At 48.5% G+C, this 19,615-nt stretch overlaps 1 protein-coding gene across 2 annotated transcripts in view; it reads right to left on the reverse strand.

Moving 5' to 3' along the window:
• Positions 1–1,123: 1,123 nt before the first annotated feature.
• Positions 1,124–19,615, reverse strand: part of ZNF250 (zinc finger protein 250) — a 19,896-nt gene continuing 1,404 nt past the window's right edge. The window contains exons 2-6 of one of the 2 annotated variants that reach the window (XM_021688882.2): positions 13,370–13,462; positions 13,002–13,128; positions 12,684–12,797; positions 12,436–12,498; positions 1,124–2,778 (exon numbers count right to left, since the gene is read on the reverse strand). In XM_021688882.2, the coding sequence (XP_021544557.1) occupies positions 1,454–2,778; positions 12,436–12,498; positions 12,684–12,797; positions 13,002–13,128; positions 13,370–13,411 (1,671 nt within the window). In that variant the 5' untranslated portion in view covers positions 13,412–13,462 and the 3' untranslated portion in view covers positions 1,124–1,453. Of the gene's footprint in view, positions 2,779–12,435; positions 12,499–12,683; positions 12,798–13,001; positions 13,144–13,369; positions 13,463–19,615 lie in introns of both variants that reach the window. The other variant, XM_021688881.2, reaches the window with a different exon arrangement.

The raw sequence follows: 19,615 nt of genomic DNA on the forward strand, positions 1-19,615 counted from the left end.
ACTTTCGAGCTAGCATCTCACTGGGGCCAGCTGCTCTCTGCAGTTAACGCTTCTGTTGATCTGCAGTCTGGCTCTAGGGATTTCAGCTACCGTCTGCAGGAACATGGAGGGATTTCAGCTCCTCTGAATCGCACCATGAGCTTGGCTTCTCCAGCATCTCCTCCGAGGTTCCAGCCATCTCCGAAGGACTACCTCAGCGAGTGCGCCTCCTCTCTAGCACCTACCTTAGTGATCCCAAGTCCTGTTTTTGCTTCAATTGCCTTAGCCCCTGTTGTCCCAGCTGCTCTGCAGTACACATCAGTGATGTCAGTTCCTTTCAGGAGCCCATCTCCTCTCTGCAGTACACCTGCTACCTCAGCTTCCAGAGTTTCACCTGTGAGGCTGGCTCCTCTCACCTGTACCACAGAGAGGGGGAAAACAAGCTTTTATCTGCATCAGGGTATTGCTGTGGACTTATGGGTCAACACTATAGTCCTTCATTTCTCCCAAGAAGCTGATGTTTTCGAGAGGAAAAAAACCTCTTAAAAATTACGAATAAACCAGATTCACTACAGTACATGAAAATGGATACTAGACGCTCTTGCGATCAGGAGTAAAAAATAAAAACCTCAAACACAGAAATGGAAATTTTAGATAATAAAAAAGCTATTTGAATTTGAGAATTTTAGGTTTTAAAACTATCTACTAAAGAACGGTCTTTTGAGTAACACAGCAGCTATGAGGTCGGGGCTCTGCGTCCAGAGCTCCCCTCCAACCCACATGGGGTCTGGAGGCCCAAGGTATCCCATGATTTCTGGGGCACAAGGTCTCTTAAGTCGTAAGGGTGGGTTTTGAGGCAAAGATCCATTTTTGAGTTGAACTTTCACTTAAAAAGACAAGACATCCCTTCTGGTCTTGAATAAAGTTCAAACACCAGTTGAAGTGTTTTCTAAGTTTACATCATTTCTCACTAATAATCCTTAGACCTTTTCCTTTGTTCACGCAAAACAAGTGGCTCCACACGCTTAGGATTTCTAGCCATATTACTTGATGACAATCTTTTTTTAGGTCATTTTATCCACACAACACTTCAGTGGTCTAACAGAGTACTGCAAATAATCCAATTCAAATTTATGTGCAATAATCAGAATAACTGTTTTTAGGAAAGGCATGTCACATTCTAAGAAAAACCTTTATTTAGAATGTAAAAAATCCTTAAGTCTTAACTTCCTTCAAACACGGTCTCATGTTAAGGAAGAATGAATGACGGCCGTCTTTACCCAAACCCACTGCGATTGTGCGATTGCTGTGCAACCGAACTTCAGGACGTGGCGGTGGGCAAAACAGGCGTCCTCTGGTTCTTCCACAGGAACGTGTGCTTGGGGCACCGAGCCGGCGCAGCGGCCAGAAGCTTCTCCTGGGCGGGGGCGGCGGGGGCGCCGGGGGCGCCGGGGGCGCCGGGGGCCAGCGGGCGTCACAGCTTCCGGTGCACCTTCTGGTGCTGGATCAGGTGCCCGTGCTGGTTGAAGGCGCGGCCGCACTCGCCGCACTCGTAGGGCCGCTCGCCCGTGTGGATCCTCTGGTGCTGGATGAGCACCGAGTACTGGCTGAAGGCCTTGCCGCAGCGGCTGCACTCGTAGGGCCGCTCGCCGGTGTGCGTCCGCAGGTGCACGATCAGGGTGGCCTTCAGGCTGAAGGCCTTGCCGCACTGCGCGCAGCGGAACGGCCTCTCGCCGGTGTGGATCCTCTCGTGCTGCACCAGGGACCGGCGGGCGCTGAAGGCGTGCCCGCACTCGCCGCACACGTACGGCTTCTCCCCGGTGTGCACGCGCTGGTGCTGCGTCAGGTGCGAGTGCTGCACGAAGGCCTTGCCGCACGCGTAGCAGCCGTACGGCTTCTCCTCCGTGTGGATGCGCTCGTGGTTCATGAGCGTCGAGCGGTGGCTGAAGGCCTTGCCGCACTCGCCGCACTCGTACGGCTTCTCGCCGGTGTGCACGTTGTGGTGCTGGATGAGCACCGAGCGGTCGCTGAAGGCGCGGCCGCACTCGCTGCACGTGTAGGGCTTCTCGCCCGTGTGCACGCGCTGGTGCTGCAGGAGCGTCCTCTTGACGCTGAAGGCGCGGCCGCACTGCGCGCACTCGTGCGGCTTCTCGCCGGTGTGCACGCGCTGGTGGCTGCGCAGAACCGTGCTGTGGTTGAAGGCCTTCCCGCACAGCGGGCACACGTACGGCCGCTCGCCGGTGTGGATCCGCTGGTGCTGGATGAGGTGCGAGAGCTGCGTGAACGCCTTCCGGCACTCCAGGCACTCGTGGGGCTTCTCGCCCGTGTGGATCTTGTGGTGCTGAGCGAGATCCGAGCTCACCCGGAAGGCTTTTCCGCACTCGTTGCACTCGTAGGGCTTCTCGCCCGTGTGGATTCTCCGGTGCTTGCTGAGGACGGAGCTCTGGCTGAAGGCCTTCCCGCAGACGCCGCACACGTAGGGCTTCTCCCCGGTGTGGGTTCTCTGATGCTGCAGCAGGTGGGAGCTCCGGCCAAAGCACTTCCCACAGTCGGTGCACTTGTAGGGTCTCTCCCCACTGGGAACAGCCTGATGCTGAGGGAGAGGCACGCTCTGACTCAGGACCTGAGCTTCGGGCCGGCCGGCGGGGCTTGCACTCACACAGCAGCTCTGCTCACGTTCGTAACGTCTTTGAGCAATCCATCCCGTGGACGTTTCCCCCAGAAGCACTGATACTTCCTCTGAGATGAACGGCTTCAGGCTCAAATCCCTATTTTGGCTCTCTCCCTTGTTTTCATATTCTGAAACAACAAATCCAAAGTAAAAATGTTAACTGCTAACCCACTCACAACAGCAGAGCAAGGGTAACCAGAGGTGGCCAGCAGGGCCGCGGTCCCCGAACGCACATGGCCGCGTGAGCTGCGGAGGAGCAGAAAACTCGCATCTGTGTCCAGTAACTAGACACGTGCCCAGGCTCACAGGGCAGTTTGAGAGGCAGGTGTCACGGACATAAGGCACACAGCAGCTGGTGGCAGCCCAGTGCTGCCCGAATCCCACTCTCCCTGGAGCCTGTTTTTTAAAATTTTATTTATTTGAGAGAACAAGCAGGAAGAGGGAGAGGCAGACTCCCCACTGAGCAGGGAGCCCGGTGCGGGGGCTCGATCCCAGGACGCTGGGATCATGACCTGAGCCGAAGGCAGACGCTTCACGACTGAGCCACGTAGGCGTCCCTCCCTGGAGTCTTTATGTACAGGGCTTCCAGAGGCCATCATCTAACCCTAAACCCACCCAGGACCGCAGAGAGCCTTGTTGGGCTGACAGCAACACCTAGTGTGGAGCTGGTAGAAGTGTGAGCTCTGGTGTGCATGTCCAACAGACACAGGAAGAGAAGACTTGTACATGGGGGAGTGTGACCTCCTCTTTGTGGAGAATGCACTGGGAAGAGGAGAGACACAATGGGAGTCTTACCACATCTAAGCTGGAATGTGGCCTGCAGTGGGCAGCAGGAAGTATTGCAGAGGGCTGGGGTAGATGTTTTTAGTATCAGGCTGGGGACTCTGGGCTGTGAGTGGGGGAGGACAGGGTGTGTTGATTACTTTTTTTTTTTTTTAAGATTTTATTTATTTGAGAGAGAGAATGAGATAGAGAGAGCATGAGAGGGGGGAGGGTCAGAGGGAGAAGCAGACTCCCCACTGAGCAGGGAGCCCGATGCAGGACTCGATCCCAGGACTCCAGGATCATGACCTGAGCCGAAGGCAGTCGCTTAACCAACTGAGCCACCCAGGCGCCCACTTTTTTTTTTTTTTTGGCGAGCTCTACGCCCAATATGGGACTTGAACTCACGACCCTGAGATCAAAAGCTGCATGCTCTACCATCTGAGCCAGTGAGGCTGGCCAGAAAACAAGTGTTTTAAATCTTGGAGTTCAAGCCATTGAGATGACAAGATGCCAGTCAGAAGACCAAGACTTCTCAAGGGGCTTCAGGGATGTTGTGAGAGGACGGGCTGTGCTCATGGAGTGATCTTTATCAGTGTCACCCAACAGGTGGAGCTGATGCCATGTTAGGGCCAGAAGCAAGAGGTTGACTGCATGACAGCAGCCAGGCCTCCTTGTGCACTCTCAAGTGCCCAATCTCAGCCCTGCAGCTTAGGAGGCCAACTCCAAACACTGTGCTGCCACCCCCAGCTTCCCAAAGACCTCTGCCAGGAACAGCATTAAAAACTGTTGCACTTGAGGAATATTCCAGAATTCAAAGCCTTCTAGGCAGAGGAAGATCTGAGAGAATTCTCACAGAATTCTGACAGGTACTGAGGGGTCAGCAGCTCTGAGGGGAAATTTACAAATGCTGATCCAGCAATATGGAGATCAGGAGCTAGGATGGCATCCAAATGTGCACATGTGCCCCTATGTGTTGACTGCTTCTTTGCTCCCCCTTCTCTCCAGGGTAGGTGGAGTAACTTATTTCACTGGTTCATGTGCGTAAGAACTGGGCATTCTCAGCTCAGGGAACCATATTTGGCTTTGCTCCTTCACGTTCAGAGGCAGTCCCCAGCATGGGGGCCTGTGGTGGTCCTTCACTGCCTCAATCAGGTGGCAAGGTTTTTTTCCTAACTTGGTCTGGGGAGACAGATGTTATATAATGGGCCACCTGGAACCCCCAACATGGACCCTGGAAAAATAAAAGATTCAGAAGCCAAGTAGTCCCGGGGCCCTGGGTGGCTCAGTCGTTAGGCGTCTGCCTTCGGCTCAGGTCACGATCCCAGGGTCCCGGGATCGAGCCCCGCATCGGGTTCCCCGCTCGGCGGAAAGCCTGCTTCTCCCTCTCCCACTCCCCCTGCTTGTGTTCCCTCTCTTGCTGTGTCTCTCTCTGTCAAATGAATAAAATCTTAAAAAAAAAAAAAAAGAAGCCAAGTAGTTCCCCTACAAAGCCAAGGGACCTTCTAAGATGGGACTTCTGACTGGTGTTTGGAGAAAGATTTGGGCCAAGGTGGTCAATAGATAAAAATATGCTTGTTTTGATCTGTGTTGCCTTTTGACAGCTAGGTACCTTGGAGGGGCAAAGACATACCAAATGCTAATACTTCTTGCAGAAGTTGGTGGCAGCCAGATGGAAGCAAACCCTCAACAGCTGATCATCTGAGAAGAGGCAGGAGTGGGAAGTGGGAGACTCCCCTGAGTGAGGGGCCTCCTTGTAGAGGCTGGAGTCCTACTCCAGGCTTGATGTACTGGTTCTTCACACCCACCCTGAGATTCAGCTGCACCTCCAGACACAGACACCCTGACTCCTCCATCTCCTAGTGCTCTCCAGGCTCAGGTGGGTGCTCTGCTTGCTGCCAGACCTTGCCATCTAGATGGCCCACCAGCACATCCACGTCAAGAGTCCAAAAGAGAACTTGGCTCTTCCTTCCTCCTAGAATAAGCCCCTACCTCTTGTGGCTGGTGGGCCTTCAGGATCCACATCTCTTTTTTGATCCCTTATCTTCCTCTTTCCCCACCAGTGTCCAAGCCCTTGTTCTTATTAAGACTACCATGTGACAGCTTAGTGTTTTCAAAAAAATTTTTTTAAAGGTTCATTTTTGAGAGCGAGAAAGAGGGAGAGAGAGAGAGGCCGAGGGGGCAGAGAGTCATAAGCAGACTCCATGCTGAGTGTGGAGCCTGATGTGGGGCTCGATCCCAAGACTCACGAGACTGTGACCTGAGCTGAAACCGAGAGTCAGATGCTTACCCGACTGCGCCACCCAGGTGCCCTGGGACAGCGTGCTGTCCCGTGTCCCTCTGCCCCAGCACTGCCTGCTCATCAGTGGTACTGGAGAGCTCCTCACCATGACCAACAGGAGCACAGAAACCCCAGTCTGACAACAAAGTCGGGTGGATACACTGACCAATCCCATGTCCCTTTTACTGTTAATATCACTCTTATTATACATTATGTAAAACAATATGTATTATTATACTGCTTATTATTAATTATGTATTAACTGAATTCCCCCAGGAGGGAGAAAGCTGGAAAGAATATCACTTCCACCCTAACAGCAAGAAAATCTATAAAATTGTAACTATATATATATAATCTATAACTTTATAGATTACCTAACAGGTAATCTATAAAATTGTAACTTTCTTGAATCTATCATAGAGCGAAGGTCATGGTGGCAACCAAACAACCTGAACCCTAAGGAGAGACAGGTGCGTGCATGGGAAGACAACTGCACTGACGATGGAAGGGAGGGAGATAAGAGGAAGATGGAAGACAGGCCACCACCCAAGCAAGGAAGAAGCACGTGGCTAAAACATTAATGAATTTCCAAAGAACCCCGGGGAGCTCCAGACACAGGGGCTCATGTCCCCCTGGGAGCAGGTCCAGAAGAAGCCTCTTTTGGTGGCTTAGGCTTACAAGAGGAGAACAAAAGCAGCCACACGAACCCTTCTCCTCTACAGAACAAAAGCTGCAAGTCACTACGCGAGCGAAAGCAAACTTCTCATTCTAAGATACAGATAAAAATTCCAATGGCTGGGAAGGGAAAGAAAACTATCTTCTACTCCTGAGGGAGAGCTAGGAAATGATCATGAGCCCAGCAGTGAGAAGTCTGCTTCAACCAGGGGAAGGGCTGTGACCCAGGAATACAAACCTGCCTAAAACTGAGGATGGACCAGGACAGTGGAGCATCCTCTCATTTCTCCCTGCCCCTGCCCCAAAGGCCAGCAAGCCCTGAGTAACCAGCAACTGCCTACTACTGCTAGGGTGGGGGCAAGAGCATAGAAGAAAACCCTCCCCTGTAGGCATACCTGAAAGACTGAAAGCCCTCACCCTACGCACAAGGAAGTGCCACAGGAGTGTGAATCTAGTGATGCACTGAAGGCAATTCTGGGAACAACAGAGCCCACCCAGCCCAAGTCCTGACTAGACTGACTCAGGCTTTCACACTGTCAGCCTAGTAGGACAGGCTACATTTCCAGACAGATACACCATTTACCTCTATCTCTACTGTCCCAGTTAATGATAGCTGACATTCAATAAAAAATTATGACACCCAAAAGAAAGAAGAAAGACTGCGTGTGTGTGTGTACATGTACACACACATATAGTCAAGAGACTAAGTGATCAACAGAACTAGAATTGGAGATGACTCATATGTTGGAACAATGTGAATGATCAGATGGGGAATTTAAGCAGAGAGATACTCTAAGAGTCCAAATGGAAATGCTAGATGTAAAAAACAGCAACACAAAAATGCCTCTAATGTGCTCATCAGTGGACCCAACCCAGCTAAGACCAGTGAGCTTGAAAACAGGTCAACAGAAATTACCCGAAAAATCCCACAACGACAGCGTGGCTCAGATGGTTAAGCGTCTGCCTTTCGCTCAGGTTATGATCCCAGGGTCCTGGGATCGAGCCCCATGTCATTGCGGGGGGGAGGGGTCTGCTCAGCGGGGAGTCTGCTTCTCCCTCTGCCTGCCGCTCCCCCGGCTTGTACTCTCTCTCTCTCTCTCTCAAATAAATAAGTAAATCTTATAAAAAGAAAAAAAAAAAAAAGAGAGAGAGACAGAAATGTATAAAACAAAAAATAAAACCAGTATGGGTCAATATCAAATGGCCTAACCTGCATGTAGTTGGAATTGCAGAAGAGAAAGAGAACAGGAAGCAAAAATATCTGAAAAGATAATAGCTGAGATTTTTCTAAAAATAATGGAAGACATCAAAAGACAGATTTAGAATCACAAATTTTTTTTAAAATACCACTTAGATACATCATATTCAAACTGCTAAAAACCAGAGAGAAAATCTTAGAGGCAGTTAGAAGAAAAACACACACGACACAGAGGAACAAATGTAAAGTTATAGTGGACTCATCATCAGAAACAAGTCAAAAGACAATGGACTGACATCCTTAAAGTGCAGAAAAGAAAAAACTTGTCAATTTACAAACACCGATGGAGAAAACACCCAACAATCAAATCCAAACTAACGTTAAAGGGAATTCTTCAGGCTGCAGAAATATACCTGACAGAAAGTCAGATTTATACAAGGAAATAAAGGCTTTTGGAAATGGTTAAAATGAAGGTAAATATACAAGACTATGTGAAAAAGGTTTTCTAAATCACTCTAAAAGAGAACTGTCCAAAGCAAAAATAGTTATGTGCTGGGGAACAACTCTTGATCTTGGGGTGGTGAGTTCAAGCCCCATGTTGTGCGTAGAGATCACTTAAATAAACTTAAAAAAATAGTTACGCACTGTGGGTTTCTAACATATTCAAGAGTAGAACTTATGACGACACGATCACAGAATCTGGGACAGAGGAACAGGGTTGTTGTAAAATGGATCAAATGTTTGTGTCTTTGTGTTCCCCCTCCCCCAAATTTACATGTTGAAGCCCTAACCCCTCATGTAGTATTTGGTGGTGGGGCCTCTGGGAGGTGATTAGGGTTAGACAAGGTCACGAGGATAGGGCCGCCACGATGGGATTAGTGCCCGATAAGAAGAGACACCAGCGAGTTTACTCACTTCCCACCTCCCCCCACCCCACGCACTCACAGGCACACAAAGCGGCCCTGTGAGCACCAGAAAGTGGCTGTCTGCAAGCCAGGGAGAAAGCCCTCACCACAAACTCAACTGCACTTTTGTCTTGGACTTCTAGCCTCCAGAACTGTGAGAACAAAATTTTTGATGTTTAAGTCACTCCATCAATGGCCTTTTGTTATGGCAGCCTGAGCGGACTACTACAGAAGTCTACTGTTCTAAGTCTTATGCTACCTGTGAAACGGTGTTAACGTTGTTGGAAGGTAAACGATGGTGAGAGATGTGTATTGTAAACCCTAGAGCAGTCACTAAACATCCGTGGTTTGTTTCCTCTTCTCTTTCTCCTTTCAAAAAATCAACTTACTTTTCATGGTTCTATTTTATCTCCTTTGTTGGCTTCTTAGTTATAACACTTCTTTTGATTATGAGGTAGTTTAGTGTAATTTTATTCATTTACTAGGTAGAGGGTTCGTTGAGTTTCTTAGATCTGAGTTTATACTTTTCAACAAATTGGGAAAATTTTCAACCATCATTTCTTAAAATACTTTTTCTGACCCTCCCATCCCTCCTTTGTTGGCTTCAGCTACACGTATTAGGCTTTTCAGATTGTCCCACAGCTCCGATACCCTGTAGTCTTTTTTTTCCTTCTGTTTCCTTTTCAGTAGTTTCAAAATAATTTGTTTTCACTAATCTTTTCTTATGCAATGTCTAATCTGCCACTAATTTTACGCACTGAACTCTTCATCTCAGACATTGTTGTTTTCATCTCTAGCAATCAGATCTGGGGGGGCACCTGGGTGGCTCAGTCGTTAAGCGTCTGCCTTCGGCTCAGGTCATGATCCCAGGGTCCTGGGATTGAGCCCCGCATCGGGCTCCCTGCTCCGCGGGGAGCCTGCTTCTCCCTCTGCCTCTCTCTATCTCTCATGAATAAATAAATAAAATCTTAAAAAAAAAAAAAAAAAACTCTTGGGCGCCTGGGTGGCTCAGTCGTTAAGCGTCTGCCTTCGGCTCAGGTCATGGTCCCGGGGTCCTGGGATCGAGCCCCACATCGGGCTCCCTGCTCCGCGGGAAGCCTGCTTCTCCCTCTCCCGCTCCCCCTGCTTGTGTTCCCTCTCTTGCTGTGTCATTCTCTGTCAAATAAATAAATAAAATCTTAAAAAAAAAAAATCAGATCTGGGTCTTTCACGATTATCTTCCATGCTTCTACTTAATATGCTCAGTATTCCCTCTAGTCCTCGAACATATGGAATAAATTTATTTTAATATCCTTGTCTCCCAGTTCTATCACTGATGTCATTTCTGGTCAGTTTAACAGGACTGTTTTTTCTTTCTTTTTTTTTTTAAAGATTTTATTTATTTATTTGACAGAGGGAGACACAGCGAGAGATTATGGGGATTATGGAGGTAGGGCACGTACATCATGGGGCAGTGGTCTGGGAGGTTGTGTGTGCCAAGACAGCTCTGGTCTCTCTTCCTTTTTTTTTTTTTTTTAAAGATTTTATTTATTTATTTGAGAGAGAGAGAATGAGAGAGACAGAGAGCACATGAGAGGGGGGAGGGTCAGAGGGAGAAGCAGACTCCCCGCCGTGCAGGGAGCCCGATGCGGGACTCGATCCCGGGACTCCAGGATCATGACCTGAGCCGAAGGCAGTCGCTTAACCGACTGAGCCACCCAGGCGCCCCTCTCTTCCTCTTCTTAAAAAGACACTAATCCTAACAAATCAAGGCCCTACTCTTATTACCTCACCTTAATTACTTCCATAAAGGCTCCATCACCAATACATTCACACTGGGGTTTAGGGCTTCCTCAGATAAATGGGAGAGGGGCACAAACATTCATTCTGTTATGAAGACCATCTTAAATCCTGGCTACTGTAGCGGCTACTCCTTCTAAAGAGGGGGCTCTTTCCTGGCATTTGACTGTTCCCTTGTGAGTGCTAATGCTCAAGGGCTCTCCCTGTGGATATCCAGAGTTCTCTTTGTCAAATGGACTCTTCTGTGAGACTTCTAGCCTCCCTGGTGTCTCTGGACTCCTGGCTATGTGTCCTCAAGTCTGGGAGACCACTGGGCTCTGCCAGAGTTCCCCTCCCTGCACTGTAATCTTCTTCAAGCTGTGAGCTGGGGCAACTGTAGAGATCACCCCTTTGTTTCCGGTCTCTCAGGGATTAATTTCCTTCCTTGATTGATTTCCACTGAGAGAATGATGCCCAACACCTTGAGAGCTGTGTTTTCATGTATCTTGTCGTTTTTACGTTGTTTCAAGTGAGAGGGTGACTCCCATCTCTGTTTACTCCATCTTGGCTGGAAGTAGATGCCTTTTTTTTAAAAAAACAGTTTTATCTTAGAAATTTGTATCTTTAACCAATAACTTAATTAGGCATATTTCTAACATTTTTATAATTTCATGGTACCTGGTCTTCTTCAATTTGCTTTCCTCTCTCAACACTGTGTTTCTGATTCATCATATTGTTCCCTAGCAGTTATTAAACCATTTTCACCACAACACGTTCTTTCCTATTAAAACACCACAGTTTATTCTTCTGTCTATTCTACTGCTGATGGACATTTGGGTTATTCCCCAATTTTTTTTTTTTTTTTTAAGATTTTATTTATTTGACAGAGAGAGACACAGCAAGAGAGGGAACACAAGCAGAGGAGTGGGAGAGGGAGAAGCAGGCTTCCCGCCGAGCAGGGAACCCGATGTGGGGCTCGATCCCAGTACCCTGGGATCATGACCTGAGCTGAAGGCAGACGCTTAACGACTGAGCCACCCAGGCGCCCCATTCCCAATTTTTTCTATCATGAAGCATGCTTCTATTAAGATTCTTGTATATGTTTCTTGGTGCTTACAAACAAACATCCTTACTATATACACAAGAGTGGAACATTTGACATAGGGACCTGTATTTTCAACTTCGTTAGATAATGCCAAACTGTTTTCCAAGGTGAGTGTGCATATTTACATCCTCATTCCAACTTGATAGTCAGATCCTTCCATTTTTTTTTTTCTCATTCTGAAGGTGTTAACATGGTAAATCATAATGGTCTTGATTTCCATTTTCCTGATGAATAATGAGGCCAAGCATGTTCTCACATTTATTGGCCCTCTGGTTTTCCTCCTCTGTCAGAACTTGTTCAAGTTTTGTGCCCATTTTTCCTATTGGAGATTTGTTTATTTTTTATTATCTTCAGAACAATTATTAAGTGTATACTGTTTCAAAAATGGTAACACTAATAGGTTCTTCATTTAAAAAATCTGGGTTTACTGTCATCTATTTAGTAAAATTTTTATACATCTTATTTTTAAAAGGTTATGTTTTTTTGAAACTGGGAAACTGTTTGTTTGACTTATAAAGCCTCACTGTCATAGAATAAAGCTAGTAAGCCAAAGAAATAATTACCCATTTGCACTGAAAAGTATCATTTCTACTGGTTGAAGTTTCCTGAATAGGTAGTTTCTTCCCTGATGCCAAAATAACAAGATGAACAAGATGACTTCAATAAGTTAAAAAAATTACTGTACAGGAGGTTACTCAATCATCCATGGCATCAAATCAACGCATGATCAAACTTTCACGTTCACAGACAGACTCAAGTTGCTGTCAGTGCCAGTGCCAGGCCACCCTGTGCCCGCGTGGTGCAGGAGATGGCCTAAGCAGAGCCCTCGCTTTCAGAATCATGGCTTCAGTTGTTTCAAGGACAGACTAGGGAAGAATGTTTTACATGTGACAAGACAAAGGGGAAAAAAAACAATCCCACTGAAACAAATTTTTAATTTAGAAAACCCCTCCCAACAGTTTTGTAGAGATTGTATATGTTGTGTAACAAGAACATATTCTGCATCAGAGCACCCCAGGAAATTTCTTTACATTCTGGTGAATCATGAGCATTAACACCTGCAGGGATTGTATGAATTAAAAAGATGAGACATACACCTACCCCACGGACAGGGTGAACTGTCTTGTCGCATACGAGCTGTCATGTGGTCATGTTTGTAGTTGTCTGCAAAAGGAAGAGAGAGTTGAAGGGACAACAAAACACTTCTCAATAGTAGTGCAATTCACTGAGTTAAGCCTCTGCCAGAAGAGGTCCCAGGTGGAAGCTACTCCTGCTGTCACCTGTCAGTGCCCACAGCCACCTGGAACTGATTAACCCCAAGTCAAGGAGGGCCAGCTCCTTTCACTCACCTGAATGGCCACTCCCCAGGCCCCTAGACTCCTCAGCCCCTTGCCCATCCAGGACCCATGGCTCTTCTCCTCGCTCCAGCTGAGAGATCACATTGGGCTTTGATCCTGGAAGTCCTGCTCACGGGAGGGAAGGCCTTTTGTCAGTACAGTATTTGTGAACACCCCCACCCCGCCTGAGTGACCTGCAGGCATAAGACACACAGGACTAACATTCCTCTAGAGCTGAATACCTGGAGGTGGCCCCAAAACCCCCAGGACAGGGCCCCCAACCCCTGGCCAAGCACACAGACACAGAAGAGGGCTGCTGAGGGGCCATACCCAGGGATACCACGTTCCCATAGGTCTCCATCATCACGTGTCGGTAGAGGCCCCGCTGAGCAGGGCCCAGGCGGTCCCATTCCTCCTGGGAGAGGAGCACGGCCACATCCTCAAAGGTCACCTTGGCCTGGAATGACAGGGGCTGCTGCAGGTTGGACTAAGTCTCCACATCTGAGATGGAGCAGGGTGGGGTGGGGGGGGGAGTGGAGATGCCCTTGGTTAGAGGGTAAGGGAAACACATGTGAACAGCTTGGTGGGGGGGGAAGAGGCCGCAGAACTCAATAGAGGCAGTGACACTCAGGCTACCACCTGGAGCCCCGGGCATGGGAGGGCTGTGAGGAAATGTAGAGGCCTCGGGGGCAGCTCACCTGGGGTCCTGCCGGTGGTGGCAGGAGCCTGGCCGCTGCCATCCCTGATCCCGAGGTTTCTGAGGAAGATGGAAGTCAGAGGAGCCTGTGGGGCTGAGGAAGAGGTGGGAACACATGAGGGGCCCAGCCTTGCCCTCACAGATTCTGAGTTCTGGGAGTCCAGCCCCGCCCCCCCACTCTTACCCCACAGTTCAGGAACCATGGTCCCTGGACTCTAACCATGAGCCCAGGAACATCCCCTCTGAGATGTTTGGGGACACCTGTGTACCCCAAGGCTCCAGCCACAAGGTTTTGTTCTCCAGACCCTGGGGTCCTCATGGTCAGCTGGGAGCTAACAAGGACTCGGAGCCATCTGCTCAGGCTCACAGTCCACGCACAAGGGCTGGTGCCAGAGTATACACAAAGGTGGCAAGCCGTCATCAGGTCCGGTGTGGGTGCCAGGCCAGGCTGCCTCCAGAGATAATCTCCAGGGAAGACAGGCTGAGAATGGCTGGTTTTGCTTGAGGTCCACACTCCAGGCCCTTCCTATTTCACTTGACCATAACTCCTGTGGGCCTGTTGATGCCTCAGTCTCCCCTGGTTGTGCTGTGGTGCTCTAGTGAGGCTGGGGTCATCAGCCTGGTGGTAGCTCCACCAGGGATTGGCAACGGAGGCATGACACATGGTTGATTCTGGTAGATTAAGTCCAGAGTCATCCAGGGATTTGGTCTGAGCACTATGGGGAGGCCTGGGGGTGGGCAGGTTCTGGAGACATATCAGGACAAATTAACCTGAGGTGTCTGTCATATTCAAATTACTGGAAAAAACGGGGGGGGGGGCATTAAGAGCTCTCCTAATGGGGGAATGGGGCTCACATCTTTTGGAGTGTCACAAGGAGTCTGCAACAGGGACACAGAAACCTAGCAGGCAGATCACTCTAGGAAAAATGGTACAAGATCACCTTGACAAACAGGATGCCTCACACTGCGGACTGCCTAAAGGGAAGGCTTGGGGTCAGGAAGTCAGGAAGCACCACAACCCCATTTTCTTTGTAGAACATCAGATGCATGCGTATGTTTGCATAGACAGCTTTTGGGAATATACACATGGAACTCCTAACTGCAGCTGCCTCTGAGGAACATGATAGCAGACTCGGGTGGAGAGAGGCTGGCCTCTCTCCATCCCTCAGTTCACCAAGAATGCCGATTCCCGCCAAATCTGTGTTTCTGTGTCAATGCAACAGAAATCTAATTCTAATTAGATTAGAATTAGGATTCTAATAGGAGTCTTAAAGGAGTAGAACTACCTTAACATTCATATGAACAACAGATGCTGGGAGAACAGGTAAGAATAAGATTTGAAAGAATTGGGGGGGGGGGGGGGGGGGGCTGCCTTACCAGATCTCAGAACAACGATGACCAAGTCACTGCCACCACCTGCTCTGCCTCCTGCCCTACTGATGGTGTACCGGACACCCACACCCTCTCGAGCAGCGCACAGACCTGCCATCTCTCCGGGTCAGTCATCTTCCCCGTGGCGTTGTCCAGCTGCTTCCCCTGTGTGGTCTCCACCCTCCCCACCTACCCCACAGCGGCCCTGGTCCAGGTCTTCTATGACCTCCATGTGGCCAGATCCTTGTCCACTGCTGGCAGTGGTGACAGTTGGTCACCTGTCCTCCTGCAACTCAGTCCCCACTAGGTCTCCTGGATATTGTGCCCTCAGCCAGGGCCTCCATCAATCCTCAGCTGCATGAGAATTTGACCTTCATGGATAATCCAGCCCTGGTCTCCTGGGGACCTGGTGCAAGTAGGCAGTCATCTGCACTATGGCCCCACTGCAACTGGGCCAGGATTAGGAACTCCATTCAGGATCTCCCCAGTGGGTGCTGGAGATGGGTACGGCTGACCCCAGGAAGCATTTGGCTTTTTTTTTTTTTTAAGATTTATTTATTTGAGAGAGAGTGCACGCAAGTGCGCACAAGCAGGGGGAAGGGCAGAGCAAAAGAATCTTCAAGCAGATTCCCTGTTGAGTGTGGAGCCCAACACAAGGCTTGATCTCATGATGCTGAGATCATGACCTGAGTCAAAACCAAGAGTCAGACACTCAACAGACTGAGCCACCCAGCCACCCCTCCTCCTTACTCTTTCACTCCTAATCCATCCTCCAAACACACCCAGAACCCAGCCCTGTTGCAACAGGGCTGTGCACCTGCCCCTCCCCCAGCAGTGGGAACAATTACTGTCCTTGGCTTCAAACCCTTCTTTGCCCCTCCACTGCTACTACAAAGCTGCTCAGAACCCTGTCTGGGCTTCCCTTCTGCTAGGGAGGCTCCTGCCCTTTGGCTGGTGCTTGGCCATATCACCCTCTCAACTGAGGCCCTTCCTGAACCCCCAACCTTGAGGGCCTCTGCGTCGTCCAGTCCTCTTTCTCCCTTCGTGTCCCAGCAGAGCAGCCAGCAGTCCAATGTTTGCTGAGTAAGTGAATGAAATTAAAGAGCTATGAGACCATACTTCACACTCTTTCTGAGGAAAGCCACCTGGCAGTATGTAGATGAATCAGATATACCATTCAACAGTGGGTGCTCCCCTGGAATGGACGCAGACTCAAGGATGGTGCCACTGCCAATCCATAGTCCTTCCAGACAGGTCATGCACCCCGAAAGATTTAAGCTGTGCGAGACAGCCAATGGGTAAATGAAATGATGGGATGCGAAGAGCATGTCCATAATGTCCTCTTTCAGAAACAATGCCCCCAGGGCCAAGAAGTGTGTGTATGTGCTTTCTCCTCACCTTTAAAACGGAGATCACACCCCTCCTCTTCCTCTTCGGCCGCAAGAGGAGAGCAAGGGGCAGAGTCAAATGCTGTGGTGCTCATTCAATTAGATTAACTCAAAAAACCAGGCTGTCAGTATGAGTGAGGCACGGAGGTGGGTGGAGAGGGCAAAGGGGAAGATTCCTGGGGATGGGGGAGGGGGAGAGAGAGTCCTAGAAAAGCACTGAAACCAAGGCTCTCTACCTAGAAGGACCCTCACACATTACCAAGTAAAAGCATACCAGAATGCTTGTTACTAGGGTTGGAAGGGTTGTGTCCTTCCAATATTCATATGGGGAAATCCTAATCAGTGGGATAGTGTTAGGAGGTGAGGCCATTGGGAAATGCTTATGGCATGAGGGTGGAGTCCTCACAATGGGATCAATACCCTTTTAAGACACCTGACAGAGCTTCCTCACTCCTACCACGTGAGGACACAGCAAGAAGTCTGCAACCCGAAAAGGTCCTCCCTGACCATGGAGACACCCTGATCTCAGACTTCCAGCCTCCAGAACTGTGAGAAATGTCTGTTGTTTTATAGGCTACCTAGTCTACAGTATTTTACTATAGCAGGAACAAAGGAACTAAGACACCTGTATTCTGATTAAAAAAAAAAAATGAACAAAACCAATACAAAAAGTGGTACTAATTAGTTTTGAACAAGTCTGTGGCTGCATGCAAAGATGTGCTAAACACTGTGGCCCTCAAACCTGACAACTGTCAGGCAGGTAAAAAGAGCCATCCAGGGCACCAAAACTGGCTTTTAGTAAGATACCCTCTCCTCCACCCTGACCCCCATGATTCTGATGCCCACCTCCAGGCTTTGCTCTGTGAGAAAAACACAGGAGTTTTTGTTTGTTTGTTTTTTAAATAAGGGGAGGGAGGGGCAGAGAAAACCTTTTTTTTTTTTTTTTTTGGAAGATTTTATTTATTTGAGAGAGAGAGAATGAGAGAGAGCACATGAGAGGGGGGAGGGCCAGAGGGCGAAGCAGACTCCCTGCCGAGCAGGGAGCCCGATGCGGGACTCGATCCCGGGACTCCAGGATCATGACCTGAGCCGAAGGCAGTCGCTTAACCAACTGAGCCACCCAGGCGCCCGAGGGGGAGAAAATCTTAAGCGGGCTCCACACTCAGCACGGAGCCCAATGCGAGGCTCCATCTCACGACCCTGAGATCATGACCTGAGCCAAAAATTAAGAGTCAGACACTTAACTGACTGAGCCACCCAGGCACCCCAACCCAGGAGTTTAGACAGGAAGGTAGAACAGGTGGGCATGCCCAGTCCTGTTCAGATAGTCCCAGAGCCAGAATCACCATCACTGAGTATCAGAGCAGACTGTGAAGAAGGCTATGCCACCCCCAACACAGGGCCAAACACAAACCGCACCCGCCCTGAGGGTCCCTGCACCAGTGCCCACCCATCCATCAGCCACAGTCATTCTTCAGATGCAGGAATTTCATTTTTGGAAATCTCCTCAGGGAATAACCCAAACAAAACCAGAATAGATCAATGTTCTCAGCAGCACTGGATGCTTAACGGGAAAGAAGCCACACTGCAGTGAGACATTCTGTGCCAAGCCGGCTCTGGCTCTCGTGATGACTGAGCAGCCAGCAACACAGACAGGAACTAAAGAAGGGACTGCAGAGACATAAAGAGCTTAGAATTTAACATTTATTATTATTTTGTTTTGTAAGCTAAGTTTTAGGAACTTAACGCCCTTGCTGAATTCCTCATGGGCTGGATGTAAAAGAGCTAGCATGCCTATCCTCCAAAGACCCTGCCCACAGGGACAAGCTAGGACAGGCACACTCCGAGTCCCTGGTCTGGGGTGGGTGGCTCCCAGGATCTTCCTCCGTCTGTCCTCACCATCCTCACCTATGGGTTTTCTTGCTGGAATACCCTGCCCTCCATGGTGGAAGCATCTTCAGAAGAGGCACCTCCGAGCCACTTGCGAACACAAAGCACAACCCTGCAATCTTTTTTTTTTTTTTAAAGATTTTATTTATTTATTTGACACAGAGAGATATAGCGAGAGAGGGAACACAAGCAGGGGGAGTGGGAGAGGGAGAAGCAGGCTTCCCGCCGAGCAGGGAGCCCGATGCGGGGCTCGATCCCAGGACCCTGGGATCATGACCTGAGCCGAAGGCAGACGCTTAACGACTGAGCCACCCAGGCGCCCCAACAACCCTGCAATCTTCCATAGTGAATGATCGCGCATCCAAACCAATAGCTTTCCTATACACCAGCAACACCTAGTCAGAAAATACACAGGGAAAAAGATTCTGTTCATAAATGACACAAGAAACAAGTTTAAAACAAAGTTTAGAAATGAGATGTAAATTCTCACTGTATCCACAAAGCCAAGGTGCCTAGAGCCAAGTGGGCCTGGACGAAAAGGGGTGACACAGGAATGGGGCAGAGCAGGGCCAAGTCTGTATAAACAAATGGAGAACAGAGGACGCAATTCAAATTGCTGAGGAAAGATGATCAATAAATGGGGCTAGGACCAGTTAAATGCTTTAGGAAAAGTAAAATTAGGCCTGTACATAAAGTTCAACACATCTCCCAGAAAGTAGAGCAAAAAGATTAAAAAAAAAAAAAAAGGCCAGAAAAAAATTAGATCATCTCATATATATCAAATACTACAAGTCTAATGAATCCACTAGGCTAATGAATGAATGAGTTGAAATTTTAAAGTACATTTTGTAAAAAGAACTTGATGTAAATAGGTAAGTTTTTATTATTTCAGGTGGGAAGGTCCTTTCAAAGCAAAATACCAAAAGCAGAAATATGGGGGCAGAGACTTCCAGATCTGCTGCATGAAAATGAAGACCCTATGCACATCAAAGCCATCAAATTCCAGAATGGACCCAAAATCATGTAAGAATTTAATGCATGACAAAGGTGGTTTTCCAAATCAATGGAAAGATGAATTATTCAATAGGTGGTGTTAGAAACAGCATAGTGAAAACAAATGAAGCTGGAGTCCCCTCACCCCACACGAAAATAAATTCCAGATGATTCCAACATTGCACAAGTACCAGAGAAAAACAAGGGTTTACTTTAAAAATAATCTTGGCAAGGGCAAAGCCCTTTAAAACATAACAAAGCTCAAAAGCCTTAGGAGTAAATGTTTTACCATTAAAAACTTGAAATCTCTTCAAAAAACCCCAAACCAGAACAAAACACCGTAACTGGACTCAAATGTCAGTCTGTGAAGAGCATTTTCTTTCTTTTTTTTTTTTTAATTTTTTTCTTGTGATGAGAACTTTTTTTTTTTTTAAGATTTTATTTATTTGAGACGGAGAGAATGAGAGACAGAGAGCATGAGAGGGAGGAGGGTCAGGGGGAGAAGCAGACCCCCCGCTGAGCAGGGAGCCCGATGCGGGACTCGATCCCGGGACTCCAGGATCATGACCTGAGCCGAAGGCAGTCGCCCAACCGACTGAGCCACC

This window comes from Neomonachus schauinslandi, chromosome 4 (genome assembly GCF_002201575.2).
Source record: "Neomonachus schauinslandi chromosome 4, ASM220157v2, whole genome shotgun sequence".
NCBI lineage: Eukaryota > Metazoa > Chordata > Mammalia > Carnivora > Phocidae > Neomonachus > Neomonachus schauinslandi.